Genomic DNA, 21,803 nt, shown 5'->3' on the forward strand with positions numbered 1-21,803 from the left:
TGTATGTGCACATCTATGTAATGGTCCCATATGATGTCACCACTCTAGTCCCACATTTGGTTGTGTTTGCTGGTAAAACAGAAACAAGACTGTAGAAGATGCAGGTGGGGTCAAAAGGGTAAGGGCCATGGTTTACCACAGACAAAAGTGCCGATGTGAACTGCTGTGGGGAAGACTGTAGATGTAGAACCACACAGAGAAGTCACATATTAGGAAATTCTGATAGTTATTGGGCCAAAGCTTTAGTTTAGCTCAGTGAGCTGCACTTTCCACAGAAGCTGGCTTGTCCAAGTTTTTAACCAGAATGACTCATCATTGCTAAAACTTAAGGCCAGAAGCATTAAATAGAAAGTGTCCACAGTGTGTGTATTTCTCACAATTTTTCCTGTTAGAAGTTGGCTTATAGAAGTTGGCCTCCGCCCTTGTACTCTCACAGCCAGTGTGCGGGAGAATGTTTTAATTGTCAACAATGGGCCGGTCACATCTCAAGCGTTCCCGTCGTGGCAATGTGACGTTTGTTTGCCAAGACCTTTTTCCAAATCACGCTTTTAGGGAAAGAAGAAAGGAAGGAAGGAGAGCGAGGGAGGAGGGGAGTGGTAAAGAAAGCAAGCCATTTCCCTGGTGATCTTTTTCACAGGCATAGGAAATAACAAGCCAGGACTACTCTGTCTGCTTCCTTAAAAGGGCACGAAGCTGAGCACTATATCAGAAGGGGACTTTTCATAGTAGACCCATTTAGTTGGTTTCACCTGGGGCTCTCGTGGCCCCTCCATGGTTCTGATAACTGAGGGGAGCATTCTCCTTTGTGGTGGGTTGGTTTTGGACAAGACCGACAGACATACACCGAGTGTACAAAACATTACAGACACCTGCTCTTTCCATGACAGACTGACCAGGTGAAAGCTGTGATCCCTTATTGATGTCACTTGTTAAATCCACTTTAATCCGTGTAGATAAAGGGGAGGAGACAGGATAAAGAAGGATTTTTGAGCCTTGAGACATGAATTGTTTATCTGCCATTCAGAGGGTGATTGGGCAAGACAACATATTTTGAACAGAGTATGGTAGTAGGTGCACCGGTTTGTGTCAAGAACTGCAACACTGCTGGGTTTTCACTCAACAGTTTCCTATGTGTATCAACAAGGGTCCGACACCTAATGGACATCCAGGCAACTTCACACAACTGTGAGAAGCACTGGAGTCAACATGGGCCAGCATCCCCATGGAACACTTGAGTCCCTGCCCCGGTGAATTAAGGCTGTTCTGGGGGCAAAAGGAGGGGGGTGCAACTCAATATTAGGAAGATGTTCCTAATGTTTGGTATACTCCGTGTGTACACACACGTAGGGGTCAAGTATCTTCATTGTCTCCAAAGGATCAAATCCATGGCTGAAAGTCCTGCTCTAGGAGGGACTCGTTCAGATTTGGATGACTCAGTCAGACACGTGGCACAGACACAGGAAGTTGTTAGAAACAAGAGGTTCCGGCTGGATTTCAAAGGACTGATGCTGCTCATGTGCTCCACAGCTGCAGGTGGAGGGGGTTGATGGGATATGGGGATAGTAGCAGATGGGAAGGAATGGGAGCTGTTGAAGGAGAACGAACACAGGGGTATATTCATTATGGTGGAACTTTCAGATCATATCTGGCTGTATCTGTTCTATTCTTTTCTGTAACATCACGCCATCCTGAACAGGCCCCAGGTTAATACATAGAATCTGATTTCAGACTCTAGACCTACTGTAGATCTATACTTTTGTGCAATGATTCACTAATGAATTCTTTAGCCTTTTGGTGGACCATAGAGCAATAGGTTTGAGATATAGTTTTGTATACACATCTAGGTTTCTAGTGTGTGACTATAGGCCCCTGTTTGTTAGAGCACGCCGCAGCAAAATGTTTGTAAAAGAAAATGAGTTTCTTATTGGACAAGTTCAGATAGTGTGTCCCTGTTTCACTCCACGTCGTGCCTTCTGAACACGGCCCAGATTTCCTTCTCAGACGCTGATGTTTCATCAGGGATTGTTCATGTGATGCCAGACATCCATGTACAGCCTGTGATATTTTTCTGTGCCAGTCTTGTGGTCTGAGGGTTCAGCTTGACGGCCAAAGTAAACACAGTGGGGGGGACAAGTCTGGAGCTCTGTACGAGTCCAGCTTCATCGCTCACATCATCATTAAAGCATGTACGGCTCTGTGTGTGTGACTCATGCTCACTGTGTGTGTCCATGGGCTGCATGTGCACTTGCTGTGTTGTGATGTTTTTATGTTATGTATACATTCACAAGCTGTGTTGTGATATGTGTACGTTCGCAAGCTGTGTTGTGATATGTGTACGTTTGCAAGCTGTGTTGTGATATGTGTACGTTTGCAAGCTGTGTTGTGATATGTGTACGTTTGCAAGCTGTGTTGTGATATGTGTACGTTTGCAAGCTGTGTTGTGATATGTGTACGTTTGCAAGCTGTGTTGTGATATGTGTACGTTTGCAAGCTGTGTTGTGATATGTGTACGTTTGCAAGCTGTGTTGTGATATGTGTACGTTTGCAAGCTGTGTTGTGATATGTGTACGTTCGCAAGCTGTGTTGTGATATGTGTACGTTTGCAAGCTGTGTTGTGATATGTGTACGTTTGCAAGCTGTGTTGTGATATGTGTACGTTTGCAAGCTGTGTTGTGATATGTGTACGTTTGCAAGCTGTGTTGTGATATGTGTACGTTCGCAAGCTGTGTTGTGATATGTGTACGTTCGCAAGCTGTGTTGTGATATGTGTACGTTCGCAAGCTGTGTTGTGATATGTGTACGTTCGCAAGCTGTGTTGTGACCACTGACTCCTCTGATACCAGTCAACATCCTGGAATAGAGGACTTCTCTGTAGGAAGACTTTATATATATATTTTAAGGACATGTAGGGACTAGACTGCATTACTGAGGCAATGAAGGGAGGGTTCACTGGCTAAGAACACCACCCTATCGGCTTTCACTTCCTCTATTCTGATCATGGTTCATAAGGGCACACAGTGAAAAACATTTAAAAATCTGTTGTAATAAATTGAGCGTTTCAGTCCCTCCCTGTTTTAGTCTGTTTTCTTCTGTTTGGTGCCTAATGAACACAACCCAGCAGTTGTGTGTTTGTCAGGAGTCCTAGTTAATAAGATGTGTCCTTTTACTCCCATCCCCTCTCTGGCACCACACCCTTTCTGTATCGCTTACCTGCCCCCAGCTGCAAGGCTGATTTCCAAACCAATATGAATTAGCACTAACCCCTTAATTACTGTCAATAAAGCTATCCTGCCACTGACGGATTGAGAGCCAGTGTTCCCCTTAGGTAGAGCTCTAGGATCTGCTTCCCCACCCCAATCCTAACCTTAACCATTTGTGTGGGAAATACAAGACTGACCCTGTATCAGCATCTAGGGGAAACTTCACCCTGGATGTTGCTAGCGCAGCCACTACCTGCCTACCTGGCTTGCACAAAGAACCACACCTACCTAGAGTTTTGGTATCGGTCTCTCCCAGCCCCCCTCCCCTGAAACACTGCAGGTAGGTGGGGGAGGGCCAGGTAGGTGGGGGAGGCACAAAGAGGGCCTGTCCTGTTGGCCTATTAGCAGCTAGCCCCGCTCCCTCCGGAAACCAGCTAGCAGAGAGAGAGAGTTAGCTAGCTGTCTGTGCTACTGCGTACTTAAAACACAGACTTGACAAACTCATGTCATGGTTTCAGTTAGCTAATATGCTCATCCAATTGACTTGTCTTGATGGCCAAGAGTATACACAGGGAGGGAATGCTGTTGCAGGAATGTGGACTGATATGAGAGGTATTTCATACTTCTGCAACTTAGATATCAGACTAAAGATGTAGATTCTCACTGCCTGCTGTAGGCCTTTACACTAAGCAGGTGTTTAGTGCTATCAGATGTTTGGTTTATAACATCAGCCATTATTGACTTCTGTTCTCCATCTTCTGCGATTGAATTGGATTTCTGTTGAAATAAGTGGAATGACCAATGTCCTGGATTTTCATATGGAATTCTGTTGTAAGTTGTGTGGGCATGACATTGCCATTGTGGTTGGATGCCATTTAGACCCAAGTCCTCTTATTCAGCAGGAGGAGATCGCCCTCCAGTGGTAATTCAGTAGAATGGCAGTAAATATGCTGCAGACCCGGTGGGTGGGTGTGTGCTGTTTTGGAGTTAGACTGACCACCTCACTGTTCTTCCAGGAGACCGAGGACCCCTCTGCTGTGCTCTGGTTGGATGAGATCCAGAATGCCGTACTGATGTCCAATAAGGATACCCAGGAGGCCTTGCAGTGTAAGAATAGTACACACCCTAGCTGTCCCACAAGCACCTTTTCCTCAGGGTTCCAAGCAGACCTGGGTTCACATAGTATCTGTTTTATTTCAAATACATTTGATTGACTGCCTGAAGTGTCATATGGGCAAGCTTAGCACATTTGGGACTATTCCATTTTTCCAGCGTTTCAGAAGGGCAAGCTTAGCACATTTGGGACTATTCCATTTTTCCAGTGTTTCAGAAGGGCAAGCTTAGCACATTTGGGACTATTCCATTGGTTCCATCGTGTCAGGCAATCTCAATCAAACACAGCGAAGGTATTTGAAAGAACACATACTATTTGAACACAGGTTTGGTTCCAAGCTATTTCCTGTAAGTAGAGTATGATGAAATACTGAAAAACCAAGTAAAAAAACCTTGCTAAAAAAAAATGACTAGTCTCCCTGTTTCCTCATCAGTCTCCCAGGCCATCCAGGCCATCAACAGAGCGGTGGACAGTGGCGAGGCGCCTAAGACCCTGGCTGCGCTGCGCTCCCCTGGGGCCGGCCTCTACGGAGTCACCCCTGAGTGTGTCCAGAACTACCAGGACGACCTGGCCAAGATCAAACAGGACAAGACCCAGGATGGTGAGGAGGATGGTCATGGCTGCATCCCAAATGGCACCCTTTTCCCTACATAGTGCACTATTGACCAGACCTCTATGGAGGGGGATATACTGTATATGCCCTATATAGGGCATTGGGTGCCATTGGGCCACAGTCACACACTGTGGCCAGTTTTCTTTCATTACTTTTATTGTTTTGTGTTCATTACCTGCAATTAGTTTCTTCTACAATGGAGTTAGTGCAGGAACATGTAGGTTCCATTAGTAGTTGTGACTAAATGGCATCAGCCAGAGCAAGTTAATGTTCATAGTCAAAAGATGTTTCTTACCCAGGAACTGCAGATATAAAGGAGCTTGATCACTTGCTTTAGTACAACAGACGAGGTATACATGGTTCCCTGACTGACAGATGGATGGAGCTAGATATATCAAGATGTACAGTCTGTAAATAACTTGGTGTTCATGTTCCAGGTGACAACGGCAGTGACTGGATGAAGCACTGGGTGAAGGGAGGACACAACTACTACTACAACCTGAAGACAGGAGAGGGTTCCTGGACTGAACCTGCAGACTTCCTCCAGAACAAGACCCAGCTCAACAAGGAGGACATCCAGGTAGGCTAAGATGGATACTGGGAGCCCTGGGGTGAAGTTTCCCCTGTGTACAGAGCTAGGATCAGTTCCTCCTGCCCAAATCATAACGTCAACCATTGGTGGGGAAAATGTAAGACTGACCGTGTCTAGGGGCAATTTCACCCTACACCATACAGGGCTTTGCCTCTTCCTCTCTGGCTGTATTCATTGAGGTGAAACATTCAGAACCTTGTAGATAGGATTGTAATGAATAGAACGTACATGAGACTCTGTTCTACAAAATGCTTTTCTATGTGGACGATCTGTAACACTGCACCCAGCTGAACAGGCCGCAGTACTGTGGTGTTGTAGTGATGTAGCTTTGTGGAGCATGCTAACAGCGCTCCTCCTACCACTCCCATTGTTTTTAAAGGAAATGCTAATGCTAAACTCCTCCGTAGCTAAGTGGACAACCTCAAGTCTTACATTGTTTATGCTCATGCAAGCAAATGTATAGTTGAGATCATTGTGCGCAACTCAGACCTTAATCAAATATATATATTAGTAGTTAAGTGTGTGGATCCCAAGTCTGAATACTGTCATGGTCCATACAGACTACTTTCTTGGTATCTGTATGATTAGGTGAATTTGCCATTTGAGATTTTCCTTTATCATTCTCACTTAACTCCCATCTCTTTTGCTAAAAACAGACACACCTTCCACTGCCACCCCTAAAGCTGTGTTGATAGTATGTCATTATGTAAATGGCCCTGTGTGTGACTGGCTCTCTGTGTTGTCAATCAGTCTGTGGTTTCCGGGGTGACCACCACCTACAACCGGGAGCAGCTGTGGCTGGCCAATGAGAGTCTGATTGCCAAGCTGCAGGCCGGATGCCGTGGCTACCTGGTGAGGAAAGGCCTGAAGGAGAGAAAAGACTTCCTGAAATCTCAGGACCCAGCCATTACCACCATACAGGTCAGAGGTCAAACTCTTCCCTTCCTTTGGACATGGAGTGAATCTCAATATTTCCTTGATTCCTCAAATCCTTTCTCATCTCCTTCTCAAAGATTCCTCCCCTCGGATCTTCTCCTTCAATGCGCTTTGAGGAGGTGGCGAGGAGAGGGGGCGCGAGCAATCAAGGAAATACAATTGAGATTCACCCATAGTCATTACACATTTCACAGTACACCCTTTGAAAATGTGTATATTTTAAATGTGACCTTTATTTAACTAGGCAAGTGAGTTGAGAACAAATTCTTATTTACAATGATGGCCTAAACCCGGCTGACGCTGGGCCAATTGTGTGCCGGCCTATGGGACTCCTAATTCTATATGCCTATGGGACTCCAGGGGAGGCAGGTAGAGCTTGGACTAGTAACTAGATCGAACCCCCGAGCTTGTCGTGGTAATTTCCTGTATTACTAAGTGAAAGGAGAGTTTACAAACCACACAAAAGTCAGAGTTATACTTTAAACTTAATATTTTAGTAATATGAGCTTCACCATAGCCCTTTGACTCTCAGATCAATTCAGTGTCAATAAATTAATTCTGAGAGTGTCAACATAATGGCAACAGATCTTTTATAGCAAAGATCCACCCCTCAACTCACAATGACGAACCACAGGTCTTAGGAAAACTGCACAAAGGAAGACTTTTACTTGAGAGATGAGTATCCCATAGCCAGACAGCATTGGCTATAAATTATCGTTCAGTTTGCTCTTAGACGAGGTTCTACTTCTCGTTCTTGATATTACCAAAACATTACCTCATCCAATGGCATATATCAATTGTCAATTCTAGATTCTCCCATCTCAAATACAATCCCTCCAGGACAACTCACGGAGAGGAGTGAGCCTCTAGGTCATATACCATGAAAGACAAGTTTGGACATCAGAGGGGACATACAGTGGTTCCAGACATTGTCATACTCCCCCCCCCCCCCCCCCCCCCCCCCCAAATGGGAAAAGTAGGGAGTGACTGGTGTACAGACATTGTGGAGCCAAGAGATAATTGTTCCCCCTCAATCATCTGTTCACATATGAAGACAAGCCTGACCTCTCCCCTCTCTGGGGCCCAAGTAACTTTCCCACATAAGCATATTTCTGAAAGTTGATATAACATCTTATTTATCAATGTTACCTAACTGATTCTGATTCTGCTACGACAAGCTGACGAGGTTAAAATCTGTAGTTCTGCCCCTGAACAAGGCAGTTAACCCACTGTTCCTAGAGCGTCATTGTAAATAAGAATTTGTTCTCAACTGACTTGCCTAGTTAAATAAAAATCATGTCTGGATGTGATAGAACATACACAACCCCAGTGCTACACAGCCAGTCTCAAATCATTCCCTTAGCCCTAAGCCTTCAACAGTATCTACCCAGTTCTGCAAACACTGAAGGCTTTGGGCCAAGTGGGAACTGCTGACATTTTAAAGAAAACATTCTACCACTTTATTGCCATGTTTCACTTTAAGGGACACTTTCTCAGACTCAGATTAAGCCTGGTCTAAGAGCACTTTCAATGGTGATTCTCCATTGAGCATGATTTTTAGTCTAGGACACAGACCGTCTGTGAATTTGGCCCTAAAAATGCTCTTGTGCTTAACACTGGTCCTGTATATTTGTCTGTATCTTACAGGCTCATTTTAGAGGCTACAAGCAGAGGAAGGTCTACATAAAGAGGAAGGAGTACCTGAATGACCACAGCGAGGATGCTGTAAAGGTAAGGTCTCCACCTACTGTACGTGTAGCCATCTTTATAATTAAACAACAATACAGGACCTTGATTGGTGGGTCCTGTTCATTGGGGCATGCAACGTTCTAAACGCTTTGCAAAATAAACATTTACTTTTCTTATTGGACAAGGCCAGGTTGTCCCTCCCTGTTTCAGTCCATTTTCTTTTGGGCCTTAATGAACATGAGCCTGTGTTGCTGCTTTTCCTTTAAGTCTGAGGTTTTTGGTGAATTTCAAATCTTTTTTAGTATTGACCTAGTTGAGTTATTGTTTTAGATCCAGTCGATGGTGAGGATGCACCAAGCTCGCAAGAAGTACAGAGACCGCCTGAAGCACTTCAAGGACCATGTGAGTTGATGTATTTAGTTAACCCTTATTGTACAAGATACACAAGTCATTTAAATGTATTAGTAGCGGTTAGTTTGAATCCCAGATTGAACAAATGTTAACCATTTGATATTAGGGGTACTCAACTGTTACCCTACGAGATCTGGAGCCTGCTGATTTTCTGTTCTACCTGATAATGAATTCCTGGTGTCCCAGGTCTAAATCAGTCCCTGATTAGAGGGGAACAATGAAAAAACGCAGTGGAACTGGCTTCCAGGTCCAGAGTTGAGTTTGAAGGTTAATTACTATTTTTTTTTTAAAGAAGATATTTCTGTAAAATGAGTATGAATCTTTGACAAAGGTCCAGTAGCTTGTAGAGTCTGGTTCCTGTTAAGGTTTCCTGCTGCCAGGGAATGTTGCCTTGTTACTATGCTACTACTTGACTCTAGCCCAGGTAACAGCTACGCACGTTGTCAATTTTGTGAAAAGTCCTACATAAATGTGATTGAGGTGAGTTGTAGTTATATGGTGTGCCCCAGGGCTGTCTGTTCTCTACTCTTCTGTATTCACTGAATGACATCACATCTAACTCTTTATATCCTCGCCTGACACATCCACTGACATTTACTCTCTCTGCGTCCTAATGGCACCCTATTCCCTAAATAGTGCACTATTTTCAAATGGCGCACTACTTTTGACCAGAGCCCTATGGGCCCTGGTCAGAAGTAGTGTACTATATAGGAAATTGGGTGCCATTTGGGACACACTCGTCCCACATTAAATGTCCGTTCAGCTTAATGAGGTTACTAGGCTAGATGGCTCTCTGTACCCTGACTAACTGCAGATTACCAACGTAATGTTTCTCTTTACAAATGTCACCCTATTCCCTATATAGTGCACTACTTTTGACCAGCGCTCTATTAAGGGAATGGGGTGCCATTTGGAACACAGTCATGTTCTTGATCAGTGAAGTGACTGCTGTTTGCTCTGTTGTGGCAGATCAATGATGTGGTGAAGATCCAGGCGTTCATCAGAGCCAACAAAGCCAGAGACGACTACAAGACACTCAGTGAGTATGATGATGATGAGAACCCTCACCCACCACTGGCTGTCTCTTTTCACCATCTTCTCTCGGTACGGAGTCTCGTCTCCCAGCTGTTCTTTCTGCCACATACGACTCCATCCTGACTGAATCCCTCTCTCACTGTCTCTCACTGTCTCTCTCACACAGTCAACGCTGACGATCCTCCCATGGCGGTGGTGCGCAAGTTCGTCCACCTCCTGGACCACAGCGACCAGGACTTTCAGGAAGAGCTGGACTTGATGAGGCTCCGGGAGGAGGTGGTCACCAACATCCGCTCCAACCAGCAGCTGGAGAATGACCTGAACCTGATGGACATCAAGATCGGCCTGCTGGTCAAGAACAAGATCACCCTGCAGGAGGTGGTGTCCCACAGCAACAAGCTGACCAAGAAGAACAAGGGCGAGCTGTCCAACCTGATGATGATGAACAAACAGAGAGGAGGCCTGAAGGCTCTGAGCAAGGAGAAGAGGCTCAAGCTGGAGGCCTATCAGTATCTTTTCTACCTGCTGCAGGTACTGTAGATGCTGTGTCAACGCATATATGTATCAATCTCCTCAAACAGTTAGCAAAGCTGTACTGCAAAGGGAATCGCACTCGCAAACAGTTGAGAAACATAAAATACTGTATGTGACAGTAAGCGAGAGACTAGAAACAGAACAGGAAAACGATGGTTAGATTGGATGTTAACGTGTTTCCTTTCTGTCCTCCCTGCAGACCAACCCCACCTACCTGGCCAAGCTGATCTTCCAGATGCCCCAGAATAAGTCCACTAAGTTCATGGACTCTGTGATCTTCACCCTGTATAACTACGCCTCCAACCAGAGAGAGGAGTACCTGCTGCTCAAACTCTTCAAGACCGCCCTGCAGGAGGAGATCAAGTAAGGAGCTAATACTTGAAACAATCGGATTCATCAATAAGGCCTGGGGAGGTGTGGTATATGGCCAATATACCATGGATAAGGGTTGTTCTTACGCATGACGCAACGTGGAGTGCCTGGATACAGCCCTTAGCCATGGTATATTGGCCATATACCACAAACCCCCATGGTACTGTATTGCTATTATAAACTGGTTACCAATGTAATTACAGCAGTAAAAAGTGTTTTGTCATACCCGTGGTATACGGTCTGATATACCACGGCTGTCAGCCAATCAGCATTCAGGGATTGAACCACCCTGTTTAACTTAGCATATGCCACTTACAGTCATGCATATTTCATATGGGTAGCCCTAGCGGGAATCGAACACATGAGCCTTGGCGATGAAGTGCTATGCTCTACCAACTGAGTCACAGAAACACTTATACAGTCTAGCAGTGTCTCACATGTTCGTAACCTTGTGTTCTCAGATCCAAAGTGGATCAGATCCAGGAGATCGTCACGGGCAACCCCACGGTCATCAAGATGGTGGTGAGCTTCAACCGCGGCGCCCGAGGCCAGAATGCACTGCGTCAGATCCTGGCACCTGTCGTCAAGGAAATCATGGACGACAAGACGCTGAACATCAAGACTGACCCGGTGGACATCTACAAGAGCTGGGTCAACCAGATGGAGACACAAACTGGAGAGGCCAGGTGAGAGGAGGAGGAGTCTGGGTAATGGAGTTCAGAGGAGACTGTCAGAGGAGTTGGAGTTTGGCGTCAACTGTTCAAAGATGGAAAGTATTAGAGCTGTGGTTGACTGTGTACCTTTCTCTCGCTCTTTCCCTCCCCCCTTTCTGTACCACCTCTTGCCCCTCCCCCTTCTCTCCTCCAACAGTAAACTACCCTATGAGGTAACACCAGAGCAGGCTATGAGTCACGAGGAGGTGCGCACTCGCCTGGAAGCGTCCATCAAGAACATGAGGACGGTCACAGACAAGTTCCTGTCCGCCATCATTGTCTCTGTGGACAAAATCCCGTAAGTGTCTCTAGCTCTGTTCTCAATAGAATTACGAGAAGGGACAGAGCCCTTCAGACCACAGCAATTTGATTGGAACACTCTATGTCTGCCTGTCCACCCGTCATCTTGAATGAGAATGTCCATTCTAGTCATTTATATTTCCATGCTGCTCTCATTTAATAGGGGTTGGTCCAAACTACTACTGCCCTCGAGGGCCACATCTACTAGTTCTCAACCTTACCTTTTTATCAACAGGTGATTTAGACCTGGAATCTGTGACATGAATTGCTAGTTTTAAATGTTGTAAAGGAGAAGCAGCAGACATTAGATGTAGCCTGTGACTCCCTGTTTTTCATCCCTGCTCTACAGAACATGAACCACAACTGTGGGTTATGATGCTTATCACTTCTATGAGAGAGGGTCACTTATAGGGAATAAACCATTTCTAAATACACGCTAGAAAAGTAAAGAAATAGGTATTTGTGTGTGTCAGGTATGGGATGCGTTTCACCTCCAAGGTGCTGAAGGACACACTCCATGAGAAGTTCCCCGACGCTACAGAGGACGAGCTTCTAAAGGTGTCATTATATCATTCTTATACCATAGTCAACCGTTCCACTGTACTGCTAGAACTGTGCTCTGCTCTACGGTGCTCTGCTCTACGGAGCTCTGCTCTATGGTGCTCTGCTCTACTTTGCTACTTGCACTGTTATCCTGGTGAGCTTGACTTGGTATCACCCTTCTACTGAATGTGGTTTCCTTCTCTTTCTCTTCCCTCTCCTTAACTCCATCTCTCCTCTCTCCCTTGTTCTCCTTCTCTCTTCCTCCCCTTTCTACAGCTATGCTCTCCTCCCTTGTCTTCTCTCCTCTGTTGGAACATGTCTTTCTGTACTCCTGCTGAGACAAGGTGAGACAGTCCCCCCTCCTTCTCTACAAACACCCAGGCTGCATACCAATTCTGTTAAAAACCTTCCTTCCTCTTCGCTGCAAACTTCCCTCGTCTCATTTTCTCCCTGACTACAAAGTTTGAATCTCCGAACATTACTTAACTTTTCAAGTCCAAGATTAGTGGCTATAATATATTTGCTATAAAGAAAAGGAGTCCAAGATTACTGGGACACAGCAACAGTTTTATACAACCAGTAAAACCCTGTCCACTGGTGTCCCTTGACAGGCTTGTTGTTGCCTGTGATGCCTACAGGAGGTACAGTGCTCTATCTAACGGGGGTGTGTCTGTTCAGATCGTGGGTAACCTGCTGTACTACCGCTACATGAATCCGGCCATCGTGGCGCCCGACGCCTTCGACATCATCGACCTGTCGGCCGGAGGTCAGCTGACCACAGACCAACGGCGGAACCTGGGCTCCATCGCCAAGATGCTGCAGCACGCCGCGTCCAATAAGATGTTCTTGGGGGACAACGCCCACCTCAACCCCATCAACGAGTACCTCAGCAGCTCCTACCAGAAGTTCAGGTGCAGTGGAGGACGTTCTTTATGGGTCGTGCTCATTAGGGCATGCTATGGAAAATGTTAAAATGGAAAACATTTATCACTTATCTCTGTCTTGTGCTATAAATATTATCTTGGTGCATTTAATCCCCACCTAAGTGTTGAAATGGATGCAGATCAAAAAACATTGTTCCATTGTTGATCCTTTGAAGGGGCCTGGCATGTGTTTGAAGGGGCCTGGCATGTGTTTGAAGGGGCCTGGCATGTGTTTGAAGGGGCCTGGCATGTGTTTGATGGGTCAGAAGACATTTACAGGATCATAAAAACATGAAATTGTGCTTTGTACAAGCAAGAGTTAGAATATGTGTTGCTTCTCTTTTTTTAAATAAATTGTCAACCAAAGATTGTGACACGTGAATTTACATCTAACTTAAACATGGAAATAATGGCTGGTAAGAGTGCGTCCTGAGGTGGGAGGGGCATGTGCGTAGCTTCTTACCCTCCTTGTATCTCTGTCCCTCCGCAGGCGTTTCTTCTTGGCGGCGTGTGACGTCCCGTCATTGGAGGACAAGTTCAACGTGGATCAGTACTCTGACCTGGTCACGCTTCAGAAACCTGTCATCTACATCTCTATAGGGGAGGTCATCAACACACACACGGTCAGTCTCTCTCTCACACACACACACAGGAAGACATGCTTATTTCTGCCCTCATAAATAAATGAGTACTCTCTTACACACACACACACACACACACACACACACACACACACACACACACACACACACACACACAGGAAGACATGCTTATTTCTGCCCTCATAAATAAAAATGAGTACTCACACACACACACACACACACACACACACACACACACACACACACACACACACAGGAAGACATGCTTATTTCTGCCCTCATAAATAAAAATGAGTACTCTCTTACACACACACACACACACACACGAAGACATGCTTATTTCTGCCCTCATAAATAAATGAGTACTCTCTTACACACACACACACACACACAGGAAGACATGCTTATTTCTGCCCTCATAAATAAATGAGTACTCTCTTACACACACACACACACAGGAAGACATGCTTATTTCTGCCCTCATAAATAAATGAGTACTCTCTTACACACACACACACACACACACACACACAGGAAGACATGCTTATTTCTGCCCTCATAAATAAATGAGTACTCTCTTACACACACACACACACACACACACACACACACACACACACACACACACACACACACACAGGAAGACATGCTTATTTCTGCCCTCATAAATAAATGAGTACTCTCTTACACACACACACACACACACACACAGGAAGACATGCTTATTTCTGCCCTCATAAATAAATGAGTACTCTCTTACACACACACACACACACACACACACACACACACACACACACACAGGAAGACATGCTTATTTCTGCCCTCATAAATAAATGAGTACTCTCTCTCACACACACACACACACACACACACACACACACAGGAGGACATGCTTATTTCTGCCCTCATAAATAAATGAGTACTCTCTCTCTCACACACACACACAGGAAGACATGCTTATTTCTGCCCTCATAAATAAATGAGTACTCTCTCACACACACACACACACACACACACAGGAAGACATGCTTATTTCTGCCCTCATAAATAAATGAGTACTCACACACACACACACACACACACACACACACACACACACACAGGAAGACATGCTTATTTCTGCCCTCATAAATAAATGAGTACTCTCTTACACACTTATCTCAGTGAGTTTACTTTTTCTCTGTTGTGAAAAACCCAAATTATACATGGAGTCATTTTGTAAAATGTTGTACAACTAGTGTATTTTCTCATAGCCAGTACCACAGAGGGATAATGTGTTTGTTTGCTCCCATATGAAGCCAAAGGCAAATGTCCACATTGTGTGAACAATAAAGATTTTCACATTGTAATGTTCCTGCTCGTCCCCACCCCCCCAGCTGCTGTTGGACCACCAGGATGCCATCGCCTCAGAGCACAACGACCCCATCCACGAGCTGCTGGAAGACCTGGGAGAGGTGCCCACCATAGAGTCCCTCATCGGTCAGTACCGTAGATATGCCATAGTCCCTCATCGGTCAGTACCGTAGATATGCCATAGTCCCTCATCGGTCGGTACCGTAGATATGCCATAGTCCCTCATCGGTCAGTACCGTAGATATGCCATAGTCCCTCATCGGTCAGTACCGTAGATATGCCATAGTCCCTCATCGGTCGGTACCGTAGATATGCCATAGTCCCTCATCGGTCAGTACCGTAGATATGCCATAGTCCCTCATCGGTCAGTACCGTAGATATGCCATAGTCCCTCATCGGTCGGTACCGTAGATATGCCATAGTCCCTCATCGGTCAGTACCGTAGATATGCCATAGTCCCTCATCGGTCAGTACCGTAGATATGCCATAGTCCCTCATCGGTCAGTACCGTAGATATGCCATAGTCCCTCATCGGTCGGTACCGTAGATATGCCATAGTCCCTCATCGGTCAGTACCGTAGATATGCCATAGTCCCTCATCGGTCGGTACCGTAGATATGCCATAGAGTCCCCCATGGGTCGGTACCGTAGACAAAAGTATGCTGTGTTCATATATTCATACATGTAAAATGTAGAGGGGCAAGATGAGAAAGGAACAGGCCTAATAAATGTTTCCTATGTGTCCTGCTCTGTCCTACTCCGTCAGTGAAGAAACCATAGTCTTCTAAATGTCTCACCGGTCATCGCTCTCCCCTCTTAGAGCTTCCTTCCATCCTCCCCACAACTTCATGGGATTCTACAGTGGATGTGAATGACACAACTTCCTCTCCTCTAACTGTCCCCTGTTCTCCCTCCAGGTGAGAACCCCCTCCCCCCAGGGGACCCCAACAGGGAGACGATGGGGAAGACAGAGGTGTCCCTCACCCTCGCCAACAAGTTTGATGTTCCCGGAGAGGCCAATGCCGAGATGGACGCCAGGACTCTACTGCTTAAGTAAGAGTAATATTTGTATACAATAAAAAAATACACACTTTCTTAGGGCTCTTTCTCGATTGTCTAAATCGGTCCTCGCTTCGCCTTCTCGACTGCTCTTATCTGAAAGAACTGACCAGGTGGAAGCCAGCCTAATAATGAGCTGCCACCATATTGTTTTCACCTGCCAAGTTTAATTTCCAATCAGTGCAGATGAAGGAGAGGAGATGGAGAGGACAGATTTTTAAGCAATTAAATCCAAGGTGTTAGTTCAAAAGGAGGCCAAATTGAGTTCCCGGACTCAGTTGTTTGTGCGTTCCCAGCTGAACCTCATCTTCCCTCTTTCTAGCCTGCTACACTAGAGGCGTAACCTTTGCAGAGCGTGAGCCGCTCCAATGAATTTAAATGAAACCTGGGTGTGAGCGCCGGCTCCACGGGAGGCTCGCGCTGCTCAGAATGTTTTTTCGCTCTGGTTGTAATTTCCAGATTTCGACTCTCAGCTCACACCCAAGAACAATCGCATGAAGTGGCTTTCGCTCTGCTCACACCGGCTAGAAGTTACGCTTCCTCTAGCAGCTAAAATAAACCTACTGTTGTCTTGACACCCTAGAATAGCTCCTATGTCTCTTTCCCCCTATCTTTCTCTCTCCAGCACCAAGCGGCTGATCGTGGATGTGATCCGGTTCCAACCTGGAGAAACACTCACTGAGATTCTGGAGGGTGCTGCCAATCCTGAACAGGTGAGACACTGAGGAGGTAGGGATGAATGAGGGAGACCTGGACAAAATGTTTCAGTGCAATAGTGAAGGTGTAAACTTGGCAGTATAACGCCTAAACAGTACATTGAGCTCAAAGTATTGGGACGGTGACACATTTAGTTGTTTTGGCTCTGTACTCCAGCACTTTGATTTGAAATGATACAATGACTGAGGTTAAAGTACTGACTGTCAGCTTTTAATTTGAGGGTATTTTCATCCAAATTACAGCGCTTTTTGTACATAGTCCCCCCCATTTTAGGGGACCTATTAAAGTAGTCTCAACTTTATGATTTGTTCCTAGCAATGATGATAAAATCAAGCTTGTGACTACCTTCTTGTTGGATGCAGTTGCTGTCTTGGTTGTGTTTACGATTATTTTGTGGCCAATAGAAATGAATGGTAAATAATTGAAGTTGCTTTAAGTGTCTTGTTTTGAACACTTCTACATTGTGGATGCGACCATGATTACAGGTAGTCCTGAATGAACCGGGATGAATGTTAGAGGCATAAATATCATACCCCCCGTTATTGTAATGGTGAGAGTTCAGCATGTCTTGGGGTATGATACTTGTGAGCCTAACTTTCGTACCCTGCACACACTAATTGACAAAGAAACAAAACAAATGCTTTGTTTATATCAAAAAGGCTTTAGGCACCTCGAGTGGTGCAGCGGTGTAAGGCTCTGCAGGGCTTGAGGTGTCACTACAGATCCGGGTTCGATCCCAGGCTGTGTCGCAGCTGGCTGCAACCGGGAGGCCCATGATGCCGCACAATTGGCCCAGCGTCGTCTGGGTTAGGGGAGATTTTGGCCTTGTCCCATTGCTCTCTAGTGACTCCTGTGGGGGGTTGGGCACATGCACGCTGACACGGTCACCAGCTGTACAGTGTTTCCTTCGACACATTGGGTTAATGGAGCAGTGTGTCGAAGCAGTGCGGCTTGGCAGGGCCGTGTTTTGGAGGACACATGGCTCTCGACCTTTGCTTCCCCCGAGTCCGTACGGGAGTTGCAGCGATGGGACAAGACTAACTAACATTTGGGTACTTTTTCCAACACTGCAAAACAAGGTAGAAACTGAGATGCACTTCCTATCCTCCTTCCAAATGTATGACCATATTAGATACACATATTTGCCTCAGAGTACACAGAACCACAAATGATTTGAAAACAAATCAGATGTTGATAAACTCCCATATCTATTAGGTGGAATACCACAGTGTGACATCACAGTAGCAAGATTTGTGACCAGTTGCCACAAAAAAGAGCAACCAGTGAGGCACAAACACCACTGTAAATACAACCCATATTTACTTTTTTATTGATTTTCCCTTTTGTACTTTAACTATTTGCTCATTTTTACAACACTGTACATAGCCATAATAACATTTGAAATGTCTCTATTCTTTTAACTTGTGTGTAATGTTTACTGTTCATTTTGGATTGTTTATCTATTTAATTTGGTTTGGCAATGTAAACATGTTTCCCATGCAAATAAATTCCTTTGAATTGAGTGGGAGGGGAGGATGTAAACCTGTAATATTAGTTAGCAGCTCACTAACACTCTGTTTTTGATGATATCGTTGTGCCATAGAGGCAAAGCAGAGAGGACACACCTCTAAGGACTGGTAGTTTGCACCAGTTTAAAGTAGTCAACTGAGTAGAACTACTCTGGGTTCAGGAGTTATCACTTTTGCTTGGCTTTATTCAACTATGATTTGTGCACAATGACAGTATATGGTGAAGTTGCCCCTAGACGCTGATCTTGAGTCAGTTTAGCATTTTCCCCACTACTGTTTAGGTTAGAATTGGGGGAAGGGAAGCTGATCCTAGATCTGTGCCTTGGGGAATCTTCACCCCAGCGCCACAGCAACACATGACACCACCCCTGTTTTCCCCCTTCCAGGAAGTGGAGTACCAGCGTGCTATGCAGCGGCGGGCCATCCGCGACGCCAAAACCCCAGAGAAGATGAAGCAGGCCAAGCCGGTGGTGGATGACAGCCTGACGCTGCAGGGCAAGAAGGACAAGATCAGGAGCAACCTGCAGCGCCTGGCAGAGCTGGGCAAGGTGCACCCTGAGAACCGCTACCAGGACCTCATTAACGACATCGCCAAGGTAATGTACAGCTCGCTAGTTGAAGCTGTGTGTGTCCACCCCTTGAACCACTTCCAGGACCCTAATCAATGACATTGTCATGGTACCTTGTGAAAGAGAGTCAGTGTTTCTGTCTGTCACGTGATGTGTGTGTGTGTGTGGTACTTATAGTATATGTGTTTTTGTGGATGTGCCACATAAAATATAACGTGTTTGTTCCAGGACATCCGAAACCAGCGGCGGTATCGGCAGCGGAGGAAGGCGGAGCTGGTGAAGCTCCAACAGACAAATGCTGCCCTCAACTCCAAGACCGCCTTCTACAACGTCCAGATTGACTACTACAACCAGTACATCAAGACCTGCATGGACAACCTGGCCAGCAACAAGGGCAAGTGAGTGGCCTTTGTCTTCATACCAGAGGGAAGACGCTAGCCTCCAGGTTTGAGAGGTGGGCAGGTGACCGGAGGGATGCAGGTTGGAATCCCAGGGTTCACGGAGGATGTTTTGTGTGTCAGTAGAATAAAGGATCAAGAGCTCAACTCTGAATTCTTATTACAGAAATGTTTGTTTTAAGTGAATAAGATGGACGGGGAAACTTGCACTGCAGAGGTCAAGGGTTTGAACCTATTAGAGGGCTGGGTGGAGCCATTTTCATACTTTTTACATCTGGGTTGTGTTCATTAGGACACACGTTAACAAAATGTTGAAAAACGTAACAAGTGTTTGTTATTGGACAAGTCTAGGAAGTACCCCTCCATTTTATTCAGTTTTAATTCCATACCTAGTGAACATGACCCTGAAATGGAATGGAACTACCAAAATGTTAAGTTTCTAAGAGGAGGGAAAAGCAACTCAGGTTGCAGGAATGTCATTACATGGACTGCTATTTCCTCTATGTTACGATGTGTGACAGTGTTATGGACACTATTCTCTCCCTCCCTCCCTCAGGCTGTCAAAGAAACCAGGTGACACCAAGGCCAAGAAGAGTAAACAGGTGTCTCAGAAGTACACCGCCGCTCGCCTCCATGAGAAGGGTGTGCTGATCGAGATTGAAGACCTGCAGACAAACCAGTAAGTTAAAGATAGACCTTGGATGTTTAGTTAATAATTGTTTACCAAATGTTGTCTTGAAAGTTAGCTGTATGGGATTTATGATGTAATATGGATACATCTCATGACATCACACAAATCCTTAGTTTTAGGCAAACAATTGTGACATCCCCTCCCCCACACACAGGTTTAAGAACGTTATCTTTGAGATCTCTCCGTCGGAGGCGGTTGGAGTGTTCGATGTGAAGGCCAAGTTCATGGGAGTGCACTTGGAGACGTTACAGTTGGAATACCAGGTATACATGTGAATGATGTACAGTGATGCTGGGATGTGAAAAAGGTGGTCAAATGGGATTTTATGGTTGATATTTCTGTCTTTTTTAATACCTTTTCAAATGATTCCTTCTCCATTTCTCCTCATCTCCCTCGCTCTCCCCTTTCTCTGCTCCTCTCCCTCTTCCTGCCTCTCGTGATCTCCCTTCCTCTCCATCATCTCTCTTACTCATCTCTTACTCTCCCTTCTCTTCTCTCTCCCAGGACCTCCTGCAGCTGCAGTATGAGGGTGTGGCTGTGATGAAGCTCTTCGACAGGGCCACCATCAATGTCAACCTGCTCATCTTCCTGCTCAACAAGAAGTTTTATGGGAAATAGATGGATGAGACTGGGAGATGGATGGAAAGAGAAGGAGAGGGGGCTACAGACACTGTTGAGAACAGAACATCTAACAGAGAGCCTTGGCTCTATGCTGTCTGATCTTAGCTCGGTTTCTTCCGCACTACTTTAAGTATATGTATTCATTATGTGCCTTATTGAGATGGAATATTCACCGTACGGTATGTGCCTTATTCGCCAAGGAAAAGTCCACCGGAAGCCTGCTGGATGCTCCAAGTGTATCCTCGTCAGGATCCAGAGTGCTTGTTGCGTTTTGTGTTACTGTAAGACTGTCAAAGGTATAAGATATGGATTTGTCTGTCAGGTGCTTGTTTTCCGGTAATTTGAAACGCAATTCAACAGTTGCATGTTGATGACATCGCAAGCAATTTTGTCATACAGTATAACTTTAAGAAACTTGCAAATCCACTATTGGCATAGGAAATAGCCTTTCAAGAGTAGACTGAACAATCAATGTAGAAAAGATGTGTTATGCTTTGTGTTGAATAAATTTATAAAATAACTGTCCTTATTTATTCTTTGTGTTGTCAGTTCTCCAAGTATAGTTAAGGTTACTTTTATTTTCCTTTTAAGGAGCATCGTTGTCAGAGCAAATCACGTTTCTTAGTTCTTTAGTCACACATTCACTATTAATTGAAAATACGGTGACTTCAGTTGATTTGACTCCGTTCACCACTCTGAAGGAAACTGTTCACACACTCAGTCTAGAGTGCAGTATTATAGAACAATGACGAGAGATATGCTTTAGGTTCCAGTAGATGTCACTCACTGTACACTAAACAAACAGTCTCAGCACAGAATCCTTATGACAATCTGCTCCCTTTCAGAAGACTGGAAAGCGTGATATACAGTACTGCCCTGTCAGAATGGGTTTGAAATGTTTGTTTTTAACCAGTGTACCCTTGTGTTGAAGTTAATCTACACTGGGCCTAACCAGGATATAGTTATCTAGGAGCCTAAGCTCTTTCTGTGCTATGTTTCGGCCGTAGTCCATAGAATGTTTTACATGTTTTAAAACAAATAAAGCTTTAATAATTTAATGTTTCGTGAGATGCATATTACCAGTGACGTATAAAAAAAAAATGGTGACACTTTAAAACATTAAGATTTTTAAATGATTAAATGCTAAGAATGCTTACACATGATTATACATTTTAATGTTTAAAAATTGCTAAATACACATTGGTTATTATGCACACTTTATGAATAGTAAATTAACTTGAAGGGAAGGTTTCCCAAAACCAGCTCCAGCCTGGAGCAGCAGGGTA

General features: G+C 45.0%; 1 protein-coding gene across 1 annotated transcript in view; it reads left to right on the plus strand.

The window, feature by feature from the left end:
- iqgap1 (IQ motif containing GTPase activating protein 1) overlaps positions 1–21,042 on the plus strand; it is a 53,869-nt gene extending 32,827 nt beyond the window's left edge. The window contains exons 16-37 of the mRNA XM_031812428.1: positions 4,217–4,307; positions 4,748–4,915; positions 5,365–5,507; positions 6,270–6,440; positions 8,103–8,186; positions 8,475–8,546; positions 9,525–9,594; positions 9,757–10,121; positions 10,324–10,487; positions 10,958–11,182; positions 11,367–11,507; positions 11,983–12,067; positions 12,731–12,963; positions 13,466–13,598; positions 14,957–15,059; positions 15,851–15,986; positions 16,618–16,705; positions 18,625–18,834; positions 19,036–19,205; positions 19,762–19,884; positions 20,051–20,159; positions 20,401–21,042. Of these exons, the coding sequence (XP_031668288.1) occupies positions 4,217–4,307; positions 4,748–4,915; positions 5,365–5,507; positions 6,270–6,440; positions 8,103–8,186; positions 8,475–8,546; positions 9,525–9,594; positions 9,757–10,121; positions 10,324–10,487; positions 10,958–11,182; positions 11,367–11,507; positions 11,983–12,067; positions 12,731–12,963; positions 13,466–13,598; positions 14,957–15,059; positions 15,851–15,986; positions 16,618–16,705; positions 18,625–18,834; positions 19,036–19,205; positions 19,762–19,884; positions 20,051–20,159; positions 20,401–20,514 (3,198 nt within the window). The 3' untranslated portion in view covers positions 20,515–21,042. The remainder of the gene's footprint in view (positions 1–4,216; positions 4,308–4,747; positions 4,916–5,364; positions 5,508–6,269; positions 6,441–8,102; positions 8,187–8,474; positions 8,547–9,524; positions 9,595–9,756; positions 10,122–10,323; positions 10,488–10,957; positions 11,183–11,366; positions 11,508–11,982; positions 12,068–12,730; positions 12,964–13,465; positions 13,599–14,956; positions 15,060–15,850; positions 15,987–16,617; positions 16,706–18,624; positions 18,835–19,035; positions 19,206–19,761; positions 19,885–20,050; positions 20,160–20,400) is intronic.
- Positions 21,043–21,803: the final 761 nt, after the last annotated feature.

This window comes from Oncorhynchus kisutch, unplaced genomic scaffold (genome assembly GCF_002021735.2).
Source record: "Oncorhynchus kisutch isolate 150728-3 unplaced genomic scaffold, Okis_V2 Okis03b-Okis08b_hom, whole genome shotgun sequence".
Lineage (NCBI taxonomy): Eukaryota > Metazoa > Chordata > Actinopteri > Salmoniformes > Salmonidae > Oncorhynchus > Oncorhynchus kisutch.